This window comes from Populus nigra, chromosome 10 (genome assembly GCF_951802175.1).
Source record: "Populus nigra chromosome 10, ddPopNigr1.1, whole genome shotgun sequence".
Classification (NCBI taxonomy): domain Eukaryota; kingdom Viridiplantae; phylum Streptophyta; class Magnoliopsida; order Malpighiales; family Salicaceae; genus Populus; species Populus nigra.
Window position 1 is genome coordinate 3,274,564 of NC_084861.1, and position 17,757 is coordinate 3,292,320.

Below are 17,757 nucleotides of genomic sequence, written 5' to 3' on the forward strand. Positions count from 1 at the left end.
CGCTACTAGCAGTCTAGTACACACTGGGTGTAACCGACTGGTATATATATTTCTTTCGAATTTTGATGCATTGCAGTCGTGTACATTTCTTACTGGTTTATTCATGTGACTCAAATAATTTTAAACCAATGCAAAACTGCCACGTCTCTGTTGTTATATAGTACAGGTGTATTTACTTCTTCTGGATTTACATTTTTTTTTTATTATTAGAAGTAGCAAATCTGTGACAGAGGGGGAATCTGATGCCTGCAGAGTGCAGAGAGCAGAGAGTACGGGCGGAGCAGGCAGAGGCGACGGCAAGGACATGTCAGTTTTAACGGCCTAGCAGCAGAATCATCGTCGTCGTCATCATCCTTCATAATCAATTATAATTAAGGGGATTGCTATAGAAAATATTTATGATAAATAGAATGTTTCCTTTTTTTTTAAACAAGAATTATGAAAGTATGCTAGAAAGCAAAACCTTGAACTGATAAAGACGAAAAACATTAGACTTGTTCGGCTTAGATGCTCAATGTTTCAGCCATTTTAATTGTATTTTGAGTTCGGTTTGATATAAACTTGATGTAGTTGGATAAATTTATTTGAAAAATTCAATATAAATATGATTAAAATCAGATTTTTAATTGAATCAGATAATATATTAATTCGGTTAAATTCATTGAACTTGACAAAACTTATCGGATTTAATTAAATTTTTAATAATATAATTATTATATCAAAACTCAATTCAAATTTGATTCAATTAACATTAAGAAAAATAAATGATAACCACCAATTTAAATTATGTTTGTTTAAAATATATACCGCATCTCATAAAAATATATATTATATGCGTGCTTTTCATGAGATACAGTGCACTTCAAAAACAAACACTCTTTTAATTTAATATTCTAAACTTTTTTAATCATTTACTGGATGATTTACGATAATTATGATATATTAACAATGCATTTAAGTTGGTTCAAAATTCAAATAGCTAATTGGACAAGATTTGCTGTATCTTGAAACCAAGATGGAAGAGCATGCGTCTTGTACGTTTCTGCCATTGTTCATCGGTCTGGAGTCCCTGTCTATGTAACTGCGCATGGCTACAATATTGCTACCAGGAGAGAGCCATGTTAATTGTTAACCGTAGTGATATTTTATGTAAAATTTATATTTTGTCCCACAAAGATTCATCAATTTTGCAATTCTATCTCTATAGTTTTCAGTTTAATAATGTTGTCCTTGTGGTTTGTAAAAAAGGTTTTCCAATGTTTTTTTATCACGGTCGCTTTTTTATTCTTTATTTTTTAGCTCATGTGACATTGTAATAACAGTTATTTTTTAAAATATTTTTTACTCGAAAATACATTAAAATAATATTTTTTAAAAAAATATTTTTAATATCAGCATATTAAGGTGATCTAAAAACACCAAAAAAATTAATTTGAAGTAAAAAAATAAAATAAAATAATAAAAAATTTTCAAAAGCATTTTTAAAATGTAAATACAAATATATTATTATACCTTTTTCACACCATTTGTTTTCTTGGGATCCTTATAAATATGATAAAACTTGAAAATTAAATTTAAAACCAGCTATTTAATGCTTAGGGATAACAGAAAATTTTTTTATTAATATAAAGGGATTATTTAGAAATATTAGAAATCTATCTAATTTATATTAAATCCTAATCATTGGTAAACTTTAATGATTTGTCTTTTTTTCAAGAGTTGTGAGAGATTTTCATTTTGCGTGAATTGATAATATCAATGGCGGATCATTTGACTCAATTGGGATTTGAATATATATATATATATATATATATATATATATATATATATATATAAAAGAAAATAAATATGAAGATACTTACACTATTGACTCCATTAAGGTTAATTTATAACTCATGTAATTAGTGGGGTCATTTGATTACTCATTAATTAAAATATTTCATCATATCTCCTTTTCTTTTCTTTTTATATAGAAACCAATATTTTATTGAGTATTTTACTTATCTAAACCCTAATCATGAGGTAACAAAACTATTCGCCAAGTAAGCTATGTACCATCAATAGAATAAAATCTCATATGTCTGCTTCTCGGGGAGAAAATAATCACTTCGCCATTTTTTCTTTAATGATTCTGTAAGGTAGTCCTTTTGATCTTGAAAATTATAAATCAGTCCCTTGACCAAACAGGTGTCTCTGAGGTGGGGGTGATAACGAGCCAAAAATAACATATTTTCAATTTGGCTTCTCGTTTGCCATCAGCAGTGGAGATGCCCTCACAAAATGAAAAAATAGTTAGAGGTAGAAGAAGTTCACATGTTAAATTTGATCCGCGAATTGATTTTATTGAAGGATGAAGTTACAGATTTCAGTTTTGTAAATTACAACAGAGGCTAAAGAGAACATATTACATGAATAATCTGGGAAAGCAACAAGCATTACTTTGACCTGTCACTCTCTTTTAACGTTTCACTGATGCTTTTAGGCTACAGGTGCTAAATTATTTCTATAAAACTTATTGGTCCTAGGATGTTTTCACCATGTTACACTAGTGTCTGTGAACTTCCTCGGCCTGTAGTATTTCCGGTGGTACAAACAAACTTCCGTCACACCAAAGCACATGAAGGGAAGTTACAGCCACATCTAAGCTCGATAGACACTGCATTGTATGCTCTCGGTCCCATTTAAATCCCCCTTCAGTGGATCATAATTTGTATCCGTGCCCAGGGATGCATTCACTGGGAGCGGCATCATTTGATTAACCACCAAATCATCAAGGCTGTGCGTTTCATAGCTCATGAATGCTCCTAGAGCTCCAAGAAATCCTTCGTGCCGCAAAAACATTGCTTTTGCCTCACCTTTAGACCTGCCAAACTCAAAATAAAATAAAATGATTGGTGTATTTTCAATGCAGAGATCTGAAAGGAGAAAACATGAACTGGGAAGAGAAGGATAATATCACCAACAACGATGAACTTGTTTCGGTTTTATCAGAACAAGATGAATTTTGAATTAGTTGAGTGCATGGAATCTTTGGTAAGGTTTCATTGCATTTCACTTGTCATTTACCATGATTGATAATTTCTTTCACTTTCAATTACTAAGAATAGTATTTTTATTTTTTTTTTAATGCTGTAAGCATATTTCGATAACAAGTTTCCTCTCCTTGCTTTCTGCAAATCCCATACCGTACAGGCTGGAAGGTGTTCATTATCATGATATGAAGATCCACCTGAGAACTGCTCTACAGTCACAAAAATCATTCGTCCCAGATGATTACCAGAAGTGAACTGCAACGGCGATGGTGTCCATAGTATAAGAGTGACTCCGGATGAAAAATCCTCCAAAAATTATGCGCTTGAGCCCAAATCGAAGTGCGTTTAAGTAAGAGATCTGGGAGAAGAGGAGTAAAATGAGGCAATGAGATAGCAAGAGTGCAGTAATTGAAAATAACCCAGGATATCTCTGTTAATTTAAGTGATCACTACTCAAGATAGATGACAATAAAATTTAGTGTGGCGTTTTAGTAACACAAACAAATTAAAAAAAATGGCGAGTCTTAGAACAAAAGAGAGGATACAGAAGAAAAAAACACAAAGCAGAAAAATAATCAATTATGCCAAGCAAAGTTTTTGACATGTGCCATGTAAGGTCTTGAAAATTTTAATTTTGGATACAGCTTGCAGCTCTCAAGTATTCTATGCCCTTCTTAACAGCACTGTAAGGGACAGGAACCATCTTCGAGAATTAACTATCAAGGTAAGACAATTCCAGCTACAAAAACCTTGGCCAATGGTTCTTATTTTCTCCAAGCCATCTCAGTAAAAGGATAGAAAAGCTCTAAATCCGTAACAACCAATTGAGGTCTAGGGTTGTCAAAATGATTTTGTTCAAAGAGCAACACAATACAAACAAAAAAGCTAAACAGTAAAATCTTACTAATAGAAATAGCATTTAATGCAAGGATGCCATTCTATGAGATCACGCTTAGATGGCAAGTACTAGCACCATACATCATTTGCCACATTAGTTTGTGATAAAAATTTTGTATGTAAGAACATTTAATTTGTTAAATTTCAAAACCATGCAACTCTTATAGCACACCTCTTGACAACATACTACTCAATTTATAGCATACAACAGATCTGCTCTGCTGAAAGGTACCTGTCCAATATTATTGGAAATCATTCTTAGAAGAGACCGGGAAATATCCTCAGGTTTATAATCTTCGAGTTCTTTATTGTGAGAAGTTGCCTTCCCAAAGCTAGAAGCAATAGTTGTAGATGAGAGACCAATCTGTCATCATACCAAAAAACTGTGCAGTTAAATTGTAAAGATTAAAAATCAATGTGAAAGCATGAAGCTGTTGTGACCCTGAACAGGCACTTCAACATGATGTAAGAAAATAGCTGAACTGGCAAAAAATAAACTTATAAATTAAAGAAAGGACTTGGATATACCTTTAAATAATCCATCCCACCATAGATATCCCCAACAAGTGTGTCTATAGCTCTGTTATCTCCCCGATGACTCAATTCCAGCAACTCATCAAAACTGAGAAAGGAAACGCATCAGTGTCCGCTAAATATGAAACTATGTATAAGGGAATTCATAATTGGCCAAAGATGAGGGAACGAATCAAACTACCTCTGGGATTTTGTTAATAACTTTCCCAAACCCCAAAAAGTGCCACCACCAACACTTGTTCCACTAACTCGCTCAAATTTTCCATCTCCATCCACCTGTATTAGAAGAAAGCTGAATTATTAATTAATCTACGAAAAGGTTTTAGATACACAAAAGAAAACATAAACGAATCTGATGCTGATATGAGTACCTTGATCATGCTAACTCCAGATCCAATATTAACAAGTAGATATGGATACAAATCATTATGGTCAATCTGCACAAATTCCTTCGAGCCATTCAAGTATGTAAAAGCTTCCTGATTGACTGCCTACTCAAAATAACAATCAGCATGAAGCTAGGATATTAGTGAAGTAAACAAGAAAAGGAATTAGAAAAATTGTTATAAAGCATGGAAGGGAAAAAAAAAAAGACGGCATGGTAGGTAAGAAATTCCCTCCCTGAACATACACATGCACAAACAAGGGAAGTTTTCTTTTGGCTCAAGAGGGAAGAGAGGCACGGTTATAGAATGACAATTTCCAACTGCAAATGAACCCAAACAGGAGAGATTTTGAACCTCTTTCTTTTCTAAGATGTAGATGTGCATTTCAACAGTAACATAAGAATACCACCTGCAATACCCTCTTCCAAGAAACAGGACGCGCGAGATCTATTGCAATATTCTCAAACCTCAAACATACATTTTCTTAGGATGGGGTTCATATTATTGCAACTTTCTAATATATGATAGAGTCAGCAAAGGTTCAATGCGGCATGAAATCTATTCTTCTGATAATTCAATACTTTCCAGAACTACCAATATTGGTGACAACCAACACATCATGCAAAAAATCTCAAGTGATTGCATTGTTCAATTTTCTAAGATGTTGAAATCAGGAGCACATCCCAGGGTCTATAGCAACTAATACATAGCACTTACCGTGTTGCATCTATAACTTCTATCAAAAAGAAAAAGATCAACACAAACATTTATCTACAGTGTTTGACCAGTAGAAATGATCTTATGTACAAAACAAATGCTTGAGGGAATTGCAAGCAAGCTATTTGTTTTATGCGTATATACACTCAAGAATAATCAGAAACAGTGACTGTTATGCATAAGAAGCTTTTTTAATGTTTGAATGAAAGACAACAACTTGCTAACATTAAATGTATGCGACTATGTGGTGTTAGAATCCCACCTTAAGCAAAAAATTTGCTCCCTTCACAAGACAATCCATCTCATCTTCCTTCTCAAGACTAATGCCAAGCTTTTCTTTGAAAAGTTCAGAGAACTTGTATGCCCCACCACCTGTGGCCTTTCACATGGATTGTAACTAGTTAAATTTTAGCATATTTAGTCCCTATTCTAAACCCCAAACTACCTTACAACATAACATGAATTGATCCAAAGTACGAAACACTAAACAATTCATTAGATTAAAAAGGTGTTTGATTCTCATGAGGGAATCAAACACTTGAAGCTACCTCTAAAATACAATAGTTTAGCTTAATGTGAAGTTATGTAAGAAAGGCAATTTGTAATTTTTTTAAAATTGCATTTTCTCTCAATAATTTTATGTTTATAACAATTATGAATTTTATTTTAATTTATATAACAGATGACCTCTAGGATTGAGCTTATTTCAAAGTCACAATTTGGCAACAAAACAACAATTACTCTGACATCTCACCTTAATAAAGCTCCTGTCATTGGTACAATTTTCTTGAGGCTGGAAACCTGAGTTCACATTCATTTTGTAAGCAATTGCCGAAACCAGGCAAAAAGATCACATAATTAAGGAAATTACCAACATCAAGCAACTCCAAGAAAGAAGGCCTCTACTATGTAATGATCACAAATGAGTTACAATAGCCTGTTCAGAGCTCCCCTCAAGTTATTGCAAGTGGCGTTTCGATTAAAGACCGATAAAATCAGTCCAATCACAGCAAACAATTCTCAAGATAGCAATGTTACGATATATGTCTGTGTATGCAGAATTTGAGAAAATCCATCTGCATATGATGGCTTCCGCTCTTTATGCATTATCCCAAAAAGGTGTGTCAATGAAGTAATATTACAAAAATGTGGCAACGTTGACAGCCTAGCTTGGCCAAGCTAGCCCAAAAAATGCTGCAGGATATCTAATTACCGCATTAATGTACACGACCACCAAGAGTTTAGAGCATAAAGAAACATATGCAAGCCAGGCCGAGTGTGAAAATAGCAGTTCAGCCTAAATCAAACTCAAAATCAGCCCTAAAATTTGCTAGAAATACGATACCATACCACGCCGTACTATCTAGAGTTTCAAGAAATGAGAAGGACAGAAAGAAAGAAAGAAACCAACGAGGATGGTCAATAGAGTGCACATACCACCACCAAGGAGAAGTTTGTTGGCACTAATAAACTGTAAGCAATCATTGATCTTGGCTGTCTCAAACTTGGCAAAGTGAAGCCTTCCATTAACACCACTGGAAACTCCAACTAAATCCTTTGGTGGGTCCTCATCATCCCCAGAATTTCTCGAGAAAAACACCAACTTGATTAGAGATCCTGCAAAGCAAGATCAACACTTTTTTGCTTTTGATTGATTGCAAAAGAAAGAAAGATAGAACATGATGATGTGTGTGTGTGTAAAAGTACCTCCAATATCGAGGGCCAAGCGAGATATTTGAATTGGATTTGAATTCCCATCAATTTCAACCTCTCTATTATGTTCCATCAAAGCAGTTTGTCTCCTCTCCCTCTCTATATCAGTTATGAAGGAATTATTGAACAGCTCTTTTAACTCTTTTCTTGTTTCTGAGACTGATTCTTCGAAGCTAACGTATCACCAACTAACTTTTCTGGTACTGGTTACTCCTCTCCCTCTCTATATCAGTTATGAAGGAATTATTGAACAGCTCTTTTAACTCTTTTCTTGTTTCTGAGACTGATTCTTCGAAGCTAACGTATTTTCTGGTACTGGTTTGGTTACTGTTGTTTGATTGTGGTTATTTTTTTTAAAACATGATTTATACCGTATTTCCGAATAATTTTGCTAGCAATAAATAGGTAGTTTTCATACTGTGTTACGGTTGCCTTCAAAATAGCATTTCATTATTATTTTTGATATTAATATAAAATTATAAAAAAATTATATTAAAAAAATAAAAAATTTCAAAAGTATTTTATATATAAAAAAACAAGTAGTTAATGTTTTTGGTATTATAGTAGCTTTTGTGGTTATAGTTTTAAAAAAATTGTTTTATAAAAAAGCATTTTTGATTAAGGTTAGTTTGATATTTATATATGTTTGATTAAAACTGTGATTGGAATTGAGGTTGGATAAAAAGTAGTTTAATGTGTTTGGTTAAAAATACTTTTCAAATTGAGGTTATAAAATAACTAAAAATATATATATATTAATATTGATGATTTTTAATTTAAATATTATAGATTTAATTACTGCTATTACATCATGAAATAAATAATACTTTATATAAATTCATCCGACAATAAACTACAGTTTTCATGGTTTTTAGAGCGTGCAACAAAATCATGCAAAATATCATCAAGAACAAAATTAGAATTACGATCAAATTATGTAAATGCTACGTCATCATGCGATCTTCTTTTAATTTATGTAATGGTATTGAATAATGTTAAACACTAGGTTTTTTTAATAAAACATAATTAAAAATTAAAAAAATTATTTTTTTTACTAGATTGAATCTGGTCTAATATATTTAGCTTCGAATGAAACCTGATCTGATGATAAATAATGAATTAGCCGAACTGTGCATAGTAAATTAAATTTACTCATACAACAATGAGGAGTAAGTGGTGTGGAACGGAGACAATGTAAAGCAATAATTTTTCGCTTTAGCAAAACCGGTGGTATGACCTTAATTTTTAGTGAGATCTATCTCTAAATTAAAGTTTAAATTTTTAACCAAATAGTTATAAATTATAGTTGGAATAACAGACAGTTCCAACCACGACACGACATTATAAAAAAAGTAAGCAGCACTTGAGGGTCTAGTTGTTGTGGTCAATCGTGTGACTTGTTCCGTCCCCGTCCTGGGTTCGACCCTCTATGTGCACGCCTGTCATCCCCGCGGTGCCTAACCTGCCCCTGGGCTTGCAGGATGTCCAGTGGACCGTGGGGAATAATCGTGGTGCGCTCAAGCTGACCCGGACACCCCACGTGAATCAAAAAAAAAAAGTAAGCAGTGTAGTTATTGTGAACAGGTAGTGAGCTCGACGCAGAAGATAATATTATTAATAATAATTTTGATTTTTTATTTTGTTTTATTAGGTTGATAGGTTGATGGTTGATTCAACTTCATTCAATTAATTCAAAACTACACAGTTTTAAAATTTTTATTTTAAAAGTTAAAATTAAAAAAATCAATTAATTAGATTATAAGTTGATTTATTAGATCTGATTAAATCATCATACATTAACTCTTATCAAGTTTATAATTATAAATAATTGAAAAAAAAATTTAGAAGTTGGCTAAATTAGTGAATCAATCAGAGTTTTTCACATAATTTATTTTTTGAACTACACTTTATTTTTTGAACTACACCATTTTAGATCTTAGTTCAATCAAACTCCTAATTAACTTGGGGGATCTATATTATAGGGTTGTTCTAAGGTTTTTAATATGATATTTTTTTTGGGTCCATGTTCTAGGTTGTTCTAGGGTTTTTAATATGACATAAATTATATTTTTATAACAAGCATCCAAACAAGTAGAATAACTTTAATTAATTTGTTACGGCGTCCCTCTCCTTTCATAAATTTCTTAGGGGGGGGGGGTGTTCTATGCTCTAGGGTTTTTAATGTGACATAAGTTATAGCTTTATAAGAAGCATCCAAACAAGTATAATAACTTTAATTACTTTCTTAGGACGTACCTCTACTTTCATAAATTTCTTAATAGATTATTCATCAATCTTTTTTTTAATCAAATCCTCATACTTACAGTCAATCAGGTCCCCATTGTTTTGTCCAATTTAAGGTGTTGCTGATCTTGTAAGTAAACGTTTGGAAACGTGGTTGTACCTATATTTAAAAAAAAATATAATTTTTTTTACTAAAAATTAATTTTTTTATGTTTTAGATCTTTTTGATGCGCTAATTTTAAAAATGATTTTTTAAAAATAAAAAATATTATTTTAATATATTTTGATATGAAAAACACTTTGAAAAGCAATTAAGACTACATTTTCAAAATATGCATTGCAAACTAGGTTTGACTGGTGATATTATTCATACGCATACTCAAATGGCATCCTTTTACCAGCAAAGAGGAAATGGTCGGTTCGTGACTTATTTTATTGTATGTATGATCGTACTAGTAAAACATCAAGGTCAAGTGATATATTTTAAAAATAAATATTTAAATTATTCTTGAAAAACTCGGTCTGTTGCAGAATTTGATCCGATTTAAAATGTTAAATCCATGACTTATCTTAAATTTTAAATTGAATAAGAAAATATATTGACTCAATTAAAACCTAGTCCAAATATAACCACTAAACTTCATAAATTTTATTTAAAAAAAATAAAATGACACTAAAAATTAACTAGAATTAATGCAAAATTAATCCATAACTTAGTAATCTAAATTTGGTCTAATGTAACATGTTGATTCAAGAAATCCATGATTATAATTATATTTTAAATTGAATAGGGAAAGATATTAACTCGGTTCAAACCTAATCCAAATACAACTGAATCAATTCTAAATTTCTTTTTAGAAAGATAAAACAATGCTATTTTAATAACAAAAATAAAAATAACCCCATCTAATTTAAAAACTCGCTCGAGAATAATCCAAAACTTAGCGATCCAGACTTTTTTACACATCAATATCCAAACTGAATCCAATAACTATTATAGAAACAACTTTCATTTGAGTATGCACCTTCTTTTTCTTTGATTCTTCTTTACGGGCCAGAAACCCATGTTGCATGGGCTAGTATCCTGTTGGGCCAACCCAATTTTGTGCTATATTCTTATGATATTTTATACAATATGCTCAATTTTCCATAATTAAATCCATATAAAACAATACACAAAATATGTTTTACCATTAGCTTTTTCTCTGTTTAAATTAAACATTGGAGGGCCCAAAGATTAACCCGTGTAAAGCCCAGAATCTCTCAAAGTTTCAGCGACTTCATCACACGGGAATGAGTTGATCTTGGTCTTACTATAATGGATGATGTAGTATGTTTTACCATTAGATAGTGATGAAGGACACAATTTCTGTTTCTGTTTTTTTTTAAGTTGTTTTTTTTTAAAAAAATTATTTTAAAAAATATTAAATTAATATTTTTTAATTATTTTAATGTGTTAATATTAAAAATAAAAAAATATATTTTTTTAAATAAAAAAATATCTTGAAAAGCATCATTTAATTTCAAACACCCCTAAAATATCCACGCTGCTGCACACAGTTTCGGAAAAACATGGTTCGTCCGAGACAGCGCATGAATAAAGGGACAAGATGAATTTACTCGAGAAGGTTTTTCATGCTTTTCCATGAATATTTCTTGTTAGTCAAAGTAAGGTTTACCTCTGATTATTAATCACCGCGTCATGATACATTCACAGCCTTTTTGACCGAAATAGATGCCAAAATGATTATTATGTATGGTTTCTCTCTTCCTCAAATTTTCAGTAGTAATTATTTTTTTAAATAATATATATATATATATATATATATATTTAATATTATTGTGGTAACTGTTATAGCTTTTATATTAATATATATTATCTCGACTATTATTTAAAAAAAAAATGTACTTGAAAGAATGACCCTTAATTAAAGCCGACAACATTTCCTAAACGAAGTTCGTCGACCTTGGAAAATTGAAGAAAAAGAAGAAGAATAAGTACTAAAAGTAGAGTGGTGTATAGTATAAAAGTTCAAATACTGTAATACTTTATATATTACCATGGTATATATCTTGCACAGAACACGAAAATACTCAGGCGAAGTAGCCTGAAAAAGGTATATAATGAAAGACAAGATTGATTTTAAACTCTCTTAACTAAGAAGTTTTAAGCAGCAGTTGGTGCAGGGACGTAGGATATGGCAGGCTCAGGCATGGAAGACAAGATGGATGACCTCGAGAATGTTTCTTCTTCTGGAACTGAGTTTTCACCATTGAAATCGAGGGACTCATCATTAAATATATCCCACCATTTTTCCACTAACATCTTGATGTCCTCTCTATCCATATTAGCTTCCTCGCCGGTATATCTCCAAGGTTTTGAACCCTATTTTTATTTTTTCAAGAATGGAAGAGAAAATTGAACCCAAATTAAGTATATATGTGCATAATACATTAAAAATCTAAGATAGCATTTGATGTTATTCAAAGAAGAAGACTACTTACAGCAGCACAGTAGTGAACCACTTTAACCTTCTCGACCTCCACGTTCTCAGGATGTCGCCATAACATGGCTAAAACCAGGTTGTAAAGCAGAGGGATTGGCTTGTATGTTTTTTGGAAAAACATATTCAAGAAATCCTGCCATATGATCCCCAAGCAAATCGGAAAAACATTAGAAATTAACAATTGTTTCCTGCTTCTCCCGAGTGTCAATCGATTAATCCATTTTTACTTTATTTTCATACGTGTGTGGTTAAATGCAGGTATGACTTACTTGCTCGGCAAAGGGGGTTGGTGGGGTGATCTGCAGCCTCTCAAGAAGGCTCTCATAAGTCAAACGACTAGGCTCAAATACAAACATCCCAGCATTGAAGTACAGGGGAGGAGGAGAGCCCATCTCAGCAGGCCATGTTATCTTTTCCGGGCACTGCTGGCAGTAGCCGACGGAGTATTGAGGGGAGTGGCTCCATGTTTTCTCACAGAAGCAGTCCATCACGGCGTAGAAGTAGCCATCCTGGGTGTCAAATAGATGGTCTATATTCTCGAACACTTGGATATCAGCATCCAAATATACCATCTTGCTGTACTCCTCAAACTGTGCATACAAGAAAATCGAGCGAGCATATAATTTTATACGACGATTGGCTACATAAACAACCATGCATCTTTTGGCAACCGAACTTGTGTCGCAATAAAATAAAATAAAAAATGCATGCTTAGGTGACAAGATATTTGTCGCCTGAAATCATCTTAATGGATACAACCAATCAATATAATGCACTTCCTTAAAACTTTATTAGCAGGTAATTAAGTGACGAATTGGTTTTAAATCTAGCTAGTCCATGTATGATTAAGCATAGATACTTGTGGGGTACGTACGTGCATACAGCCTGTATTGCTTCTTTATATGTAGTCTTAATGAATATATTAATATAATCAACTTTCTTAAAACTTAATTTACTAAATCAAATATTTTAAATTCGGTCCATGTGCTGTCCAATACTTTATTTATACCATCATTTTTTATAAAAGAAGTTTAATTGACTATTAGCAAACCTATCTCTAATTAATTTATGTAGCATATACATGATGAATTTTGTCACTGTAGAAAGAATTTGTTACCAAAAGCTATGGGGACATGGGCGACAAAATTGGTCACTTTATTTTTCGTCACCAAAGCCTTTGGTGATGAAAAACACTGCTCATGATGACAAGAAAAAAAAATCCATTATCATAAACATATCTCATCTATTTATGTCAATTTAATTATATAAATTAGAATTTACCATACAAATAAATGGTGGGTTTTTGGGATTCTAAACATCATTAATTGATTACATATTTAGCTTGTTTTAAATAAAATTATACACAAAAGTCACATCAATTTGAACATATTCCACAATCATACTGTATAAATTCATATATAAATTATACTTATAAGAAGAGACATTGATTATAAAAGCTTATAGAATTATGTTGATGCATGTTTAACTTACATTCCAAATTCGGAGCTTGGAGTAGTTGATCACGTAGTAGGCCATGGCAAACTGAATCTGGTTCTCAGGTGGATAAATAGGCTCGATCTCACGTACAATGCAACCTTGAGACCTCAAAATGTCACGGTGTTCCTCAGGCACATCCGGCAAGATTGCTACGACAAGAGGGTATGCACTCTTCACCTTGCGCAAACCCTTAGCCAACCCAACTACCCCTTTAACATAATCCCCGTTGCCGGCTAAAAATGTCACGTAGGCCCTCTTAGAATAGCCAGTGTTAACTGTGGAAACCTTCCCGGTACCCAAAATATTCCCATCTATTGGCACTCCTGGGGCCATGTTAATGAAGATTTATTCAAGCTTGACGTAGACTATATATCTATACAGTACAAATTAGGTTATTTGGAATGTATAGAGAGTCTAAGAAGAATGGTTTTGAGGATTGTTAGGAAAGTAAACCAGCAACGCTAAGGATGCTACTCCACCATCCTTTTTAGTCCCGAGTTCTTCAAGAGTGCTCGGGCCTCCTTAAATAGATCTAAAATGTGGTCTAAATTCATGCCAAATGAACTCCAAATGCAACTCCATAAGTCATTTTCATGTTTACGAACTAGTATTGTTTTGTGCAATAGTATATGGTGGTATACAATTTTTCATGAATTGAAAAATGAATGAACACCGTTTTTTGTAAATTCCACGTTCATATCCTTATCATCACTAGCCTTATCATCAAAATGAACGGTTGAGTTCACAATATATACTTGGTTGGGGTCGGCATCATGATCAATTGGGTGATCGATGCCATTAAAGTATATCTTCCGATGTTGTAAAGACACCAATTTATACAAGTGGGAGTCATTTTCCACATGAAAAATTAATTCACGGAGATCAATGGAAATGGAGTAGGTTTACGTGGGCCTTTTAGAGGGGAAGTTCAGCATGCAATGCCAAATTTTGGATGGTTCTACCATCTGTCAAATGGCGATCGAATTCCTTTGTTGAGTCCCAGGTAAGATACCTGGAATTAATTGGGTCAAATTGACTCATTTTTTATTTCGATAATAGTTATTAAATTTAACTTGGAATATACTTGGGTTAACTAAAAAAATATAAAAAAAATATTTAAAATTTTAATGTCCTACATGGAAAAGTTAATAAATATTCCATGAGTACGTAGTCTATATATATATATATAGTTATTTTATAAAAAAAATTAATAAATAATTCATGTGAATAAAGGATATATATATATATATATATATTTTTCACATAGAAAAATTAAGAAACTTTTCATATGAATGGAGACTATATATCTAGTTGTTTCACATAAAAAAGTTAAGAAATATTTTATATGAATATAGATTATAAATATAATTATTCCATGTGAAAAAGTTAAGAAACATTTTATAAGGATATAGATTATAAAAAATATATATGAGATTAGATATTCACAAATTAAATTTATATATTTTTAGTTTTTTAAAACATATATATAAAAAAAGTTGAGTCTCACTCAAATATTATTAAGTCACCCAGGTTTTGAGTTGATCTAATAGGTCACTCGGGTTTTAATAATTTAAAATCAACCAGAAACTTTAAATCTCAAGTTAACTGGTTAAACAATGCTGAATTTTATATTTATATTTTCCATAGTTGCATGCAAATGACTTAAATTAATTATAGTAACGGGTAAATAAAAATAAAAATAAAAATAAAAATAGAACTCAACTTTCACCCGAGTCCCAAAGATAGAAAAAGGGATTTCCATTGGACTAATTCACACCTGTTTGCGCTATGCTATTAAGATTTAGGGCTCATGTATACCTTCACAATGAATGTAGTAAATTTTTCAGTAAGATCATGTAATTTTACTAAGGAATTAATTAGTGTGATTGGGCCATATCCTTTTTTTTGGTAGAATAAAAATAATTCCTTTTCCTTTTCTTTTTCTTTGATAAAGAGAAAGAGAAATATATTCCTTTCATCATGCTTATATGTTAGTAAAGAAGAGAAAAGACTAAAGTGATGGAAGTCTTGCTTGAACAAGACAGACCAGAAAAGTTCGAAGAACCGTCGGGAGCAAGTTTGCCGGAGACATTTTTCCGTTGGCTAATTTGGAGCATTAGCGGCGGCGACGACAATGTCGATGAGATTCTGAACATGTCTTTTTATCTCTCTAGAAAGAGATTCCCAACATCTTCGAAAGCTGATCATATGAGCAAAAGTGGTAGTTTTTCTAATATATGTCATTTCTTTTTCATATTTTCATAAAAATGTACTTGTCCGCTGGTATGTGCTTTATAGATATATTATCCAACTATTTTATATTATTTTCCTAATTTTTAACATATTTTATGAAATTGTTTATTAAATAAACAAATTTTAATGTTTATTAATTTAGTTTTTTAAGGGTTTTTGATCTAAATTTAAACTTAAAAAATCTTTTCATATCTAATAATATTTTGAGCTATACACATAAACAATTTAAATTTTAAAATATAAGGGATTGCCGTCTTATTTTTAAGATTTGAATTGTTAAAACATGAAGATTTTTTATGAATATGTAAGTTTAGATGTGAGGGTTGTTTGAGAATATAATAGTGATTACGGTTTAAAGCTTTTTTTGTTTTTACTAAAACAAACTTGATCGGAAATGATTTTTTTTTTTTTTACGAAGAAGAGATTTGAACTTTAGACCTTTTAAAAAGAGGGGTTATTAATGCTTAGATTTCAATGAATGATTATTTCTCTCTAATATCTATAACGCGGTATATTATAGCATAAAAAATTAATTAATTGGACTATTATATAGGCTCGGTCAAGAAGGCATAAGAGGGAAATGGATCTATGTTGAAATTGAACATTGATAACTTGCTCAAGCAAAGTACAGATTTGATTTAAAACGAATCTCTTATATTTTCTAACATGTTTAAGATTTATTTTTTAAAATATTTTTTATTTAAAAATATATTAAAATAATATTTTTATTTTTTAAAATTTATTTTTAATATTAACACATAAAAATAATTTGTAAATTTAAAAAATTAAAAAAACTTTTAAAAATATACTCAGATCACAATGCCAAGGAAGGCGGAAAAGGAAGCATCAATCACGTTGCTGTTCTTCTTTGATTTTCTTTTCTCTTTGTGCTTCTGACAACATTATCTTCCATTGTACTCCTTGGAATGGATTTTAATTGGGGGGCTCCACACTTATGAGTCTGTTTAAAGTGGGGCTGTAATTATTTATTTTTATTTTTTTAAATTAATTTATTTTTATGTTTTCATATTAATGTATTTATATTAAAAAATACATTTTAAAAAATAAAAAAATATTATTTTAATATATTTTTAAATAAAAAATATTTTTAAAAAAACCGTTATCATAATCTCTAAATGCATGAATTAGAATAGGACTATTTAGTGCCTGTTCGTTCTTGGATCAGCGTTTAGAATAATAATACGAAAAATAGTGGCCAAATTAAACGAGTACATATGGTTTGTAAGGAAAAAAAAATGACTAACACTTCCCACGGTCTATGCTGGAAGGAAACTTATTTATCACTTAATTTTTTAATTTTTACTAAATTAACTGGAGTAAAAAAAATTTGATACCACCACGCCAGTATAAAAGATTACCTAAATTTTTTAAACATGTACATACATAATTTATATGTTACAAATCAGTTGATTTTATTCAATTTCTTCTAACAATTTAGCATAATTCAATTGCGCAGAACATTTTTATTTTTTAAGTGATAATATTTTTAATTTTAAATTTTAAATAATTAAAATTAATCCTAAATATTTAATTGAAACTAAACAATAAAATTGAAAAAAAACACACAACCAAAATTATACAAAATAGTGCAAGAATTATTACAATAACAACTAAAATTCAACATAATTATTTCTAAGTGATGATATTTGTAATCCTAAATTTACAAAAAATTATTCTAAATGGAAAAAATACAAAATAATAATTAAAATTAAGCATACACATTTAATTGAAATTCAACAACAGATTTTAAAAAAAATAACTAAAGTTCAACAAAATAATGCAAATATTATTTCAAAAACTAAAATTCAACACAATTATTACTTCCTAAAATTACTAAGATCACAAAAATAAAAAAAATAATGCAGAAAAAAACATGAAAAAAGAAGAAAATAGAATGAAAAATTCTTACCTTAATGATGCACTTACTTTTGGTTCAGAATTTAAAAAGAAAAACAA

The 17,757-nt window shown here is 30.9% G+C and overlaps 2 protein-coding genes across 3 annotated transcripts; both read right to left on the reverse strand.

Moving 5' to 3' along the window:
* Positions 1-2,314: 2,314 nt before the first annotated feature.
* LOC133704427 (pantothenate kinase 1-like) lies at positions 2,315-7,609 on the reverse strand. Of its 2 annotated transcripts, XM_062129243.1 has the most exons (10): positions 7,274-7,608; positions 7,004-7,183; positions 6,321-6,367; positions 5,829-5,945; positions 4,835-4,954; positions 4,645-4,739; positions 4,458-4,551; positions 4,162-4,293; positions 3,278-3,390; positions 2,315-2,863 (listed from the first exon to the last, which is right to left on the reverse strand). In XM_062129243.1, the coding sequence occupies exons 1-10, from the start codon at positions 7,350-7,352 to the stop codon at positions 2,641-2,643; spliced, it is 1,200 nt and encodes a 399-aa protein (XP_061985227.1). In that variant the 5' UTR covers positions 7,353-7,608; the 3' UTR covers positions 2,315-2,640. The 2 variants fall into 2 exon arrangements, with proteins under 2 accessions (XP_061985227.1, XP_061985228.1); XM_062129244.1 differs by lacking the exon at positions 5,829-5,945 and having other exon boundaries at positions 7,274-7,609.
* Positions 7,610-11,543: 3,934 nt separating this feature from the next.
* On the reverse strand, positions 11,544-14,032 carry LOC133705505 (galactinol synthase 1-like). The gene is made up of 4 exons (XM_062130757.1): positions 13,522-14,032; positions 12,300-12,620; positions 12,029-12,163; positions 11,544-11,909 (listed from the first exon to the last, which is right to left on the reverse strand). The coding sequence occupies exons 1-4, from the start codon at positions 13,858-13,860 to the stop codon at positions 11,691-11,693; spliced, it is 1,014 nt and encodes a 337-aa protein (XP_061986741.1). The 5' UTR covers positions 13,861-14,032; the 3' UTR covers positions 11,544-11,690.
* Between the last annotated feature and the right edge of the window lie 3,725 nt (positions 14,033-17,757).

What these genes read in the sequence shown, in the direction of transcription:
- LOC133704427 (XM_062129243.1), bottom strand. Translation starts at nt 7,352, where the DNA reads ATGGAACATAATAGAGAGGTTGAAATTGATGGGAATTCAAATCCAATT. An exon ending in CAAACTTCTCCTTGGTGGTG is followed by an intron (nt 6,368 to 7,003) that starts GTATGTGCACTC and finishes ATGTGAACTCAG; the next exon opens with GTTTCCAGCCTCAAGAAAAT. An exon ending in TTATTAACAAAATCCCAGAG is followed by an intron (nt 4,552 to 4,644) that starts GTAGTTTGATTC and finishes TTCCTTTCTCAG; the next exon opens with TTTTGATGAGTTGCTGGAAT.
- LOC133705505 (XM_062130757.1), bottom strand. Translation starts at nt 13,860, where the DNA reads ATGGCCCCAGGAGTGCCAATAGATGGGAATATTTTGGGTACCGGGAAG. An exon ending in CCAAGCTCCGAATTTGGAAT is followed by an intron (nt 12,621 to 13,521) that starts GTAAGTTAAACA and finishes TTGTATGCACAG; the next exon opens with TTTGAGGAGTACAGCAAGAT. An exon ending in CAACCCCCTTTGCCGAGCAA is followed by an intron (nt 12,164 to 12,299) that starts GTAAGTCATACC and finishes ATCATATGGCAG; the next exon opens with GATTTCTTGAATATGTTTTT.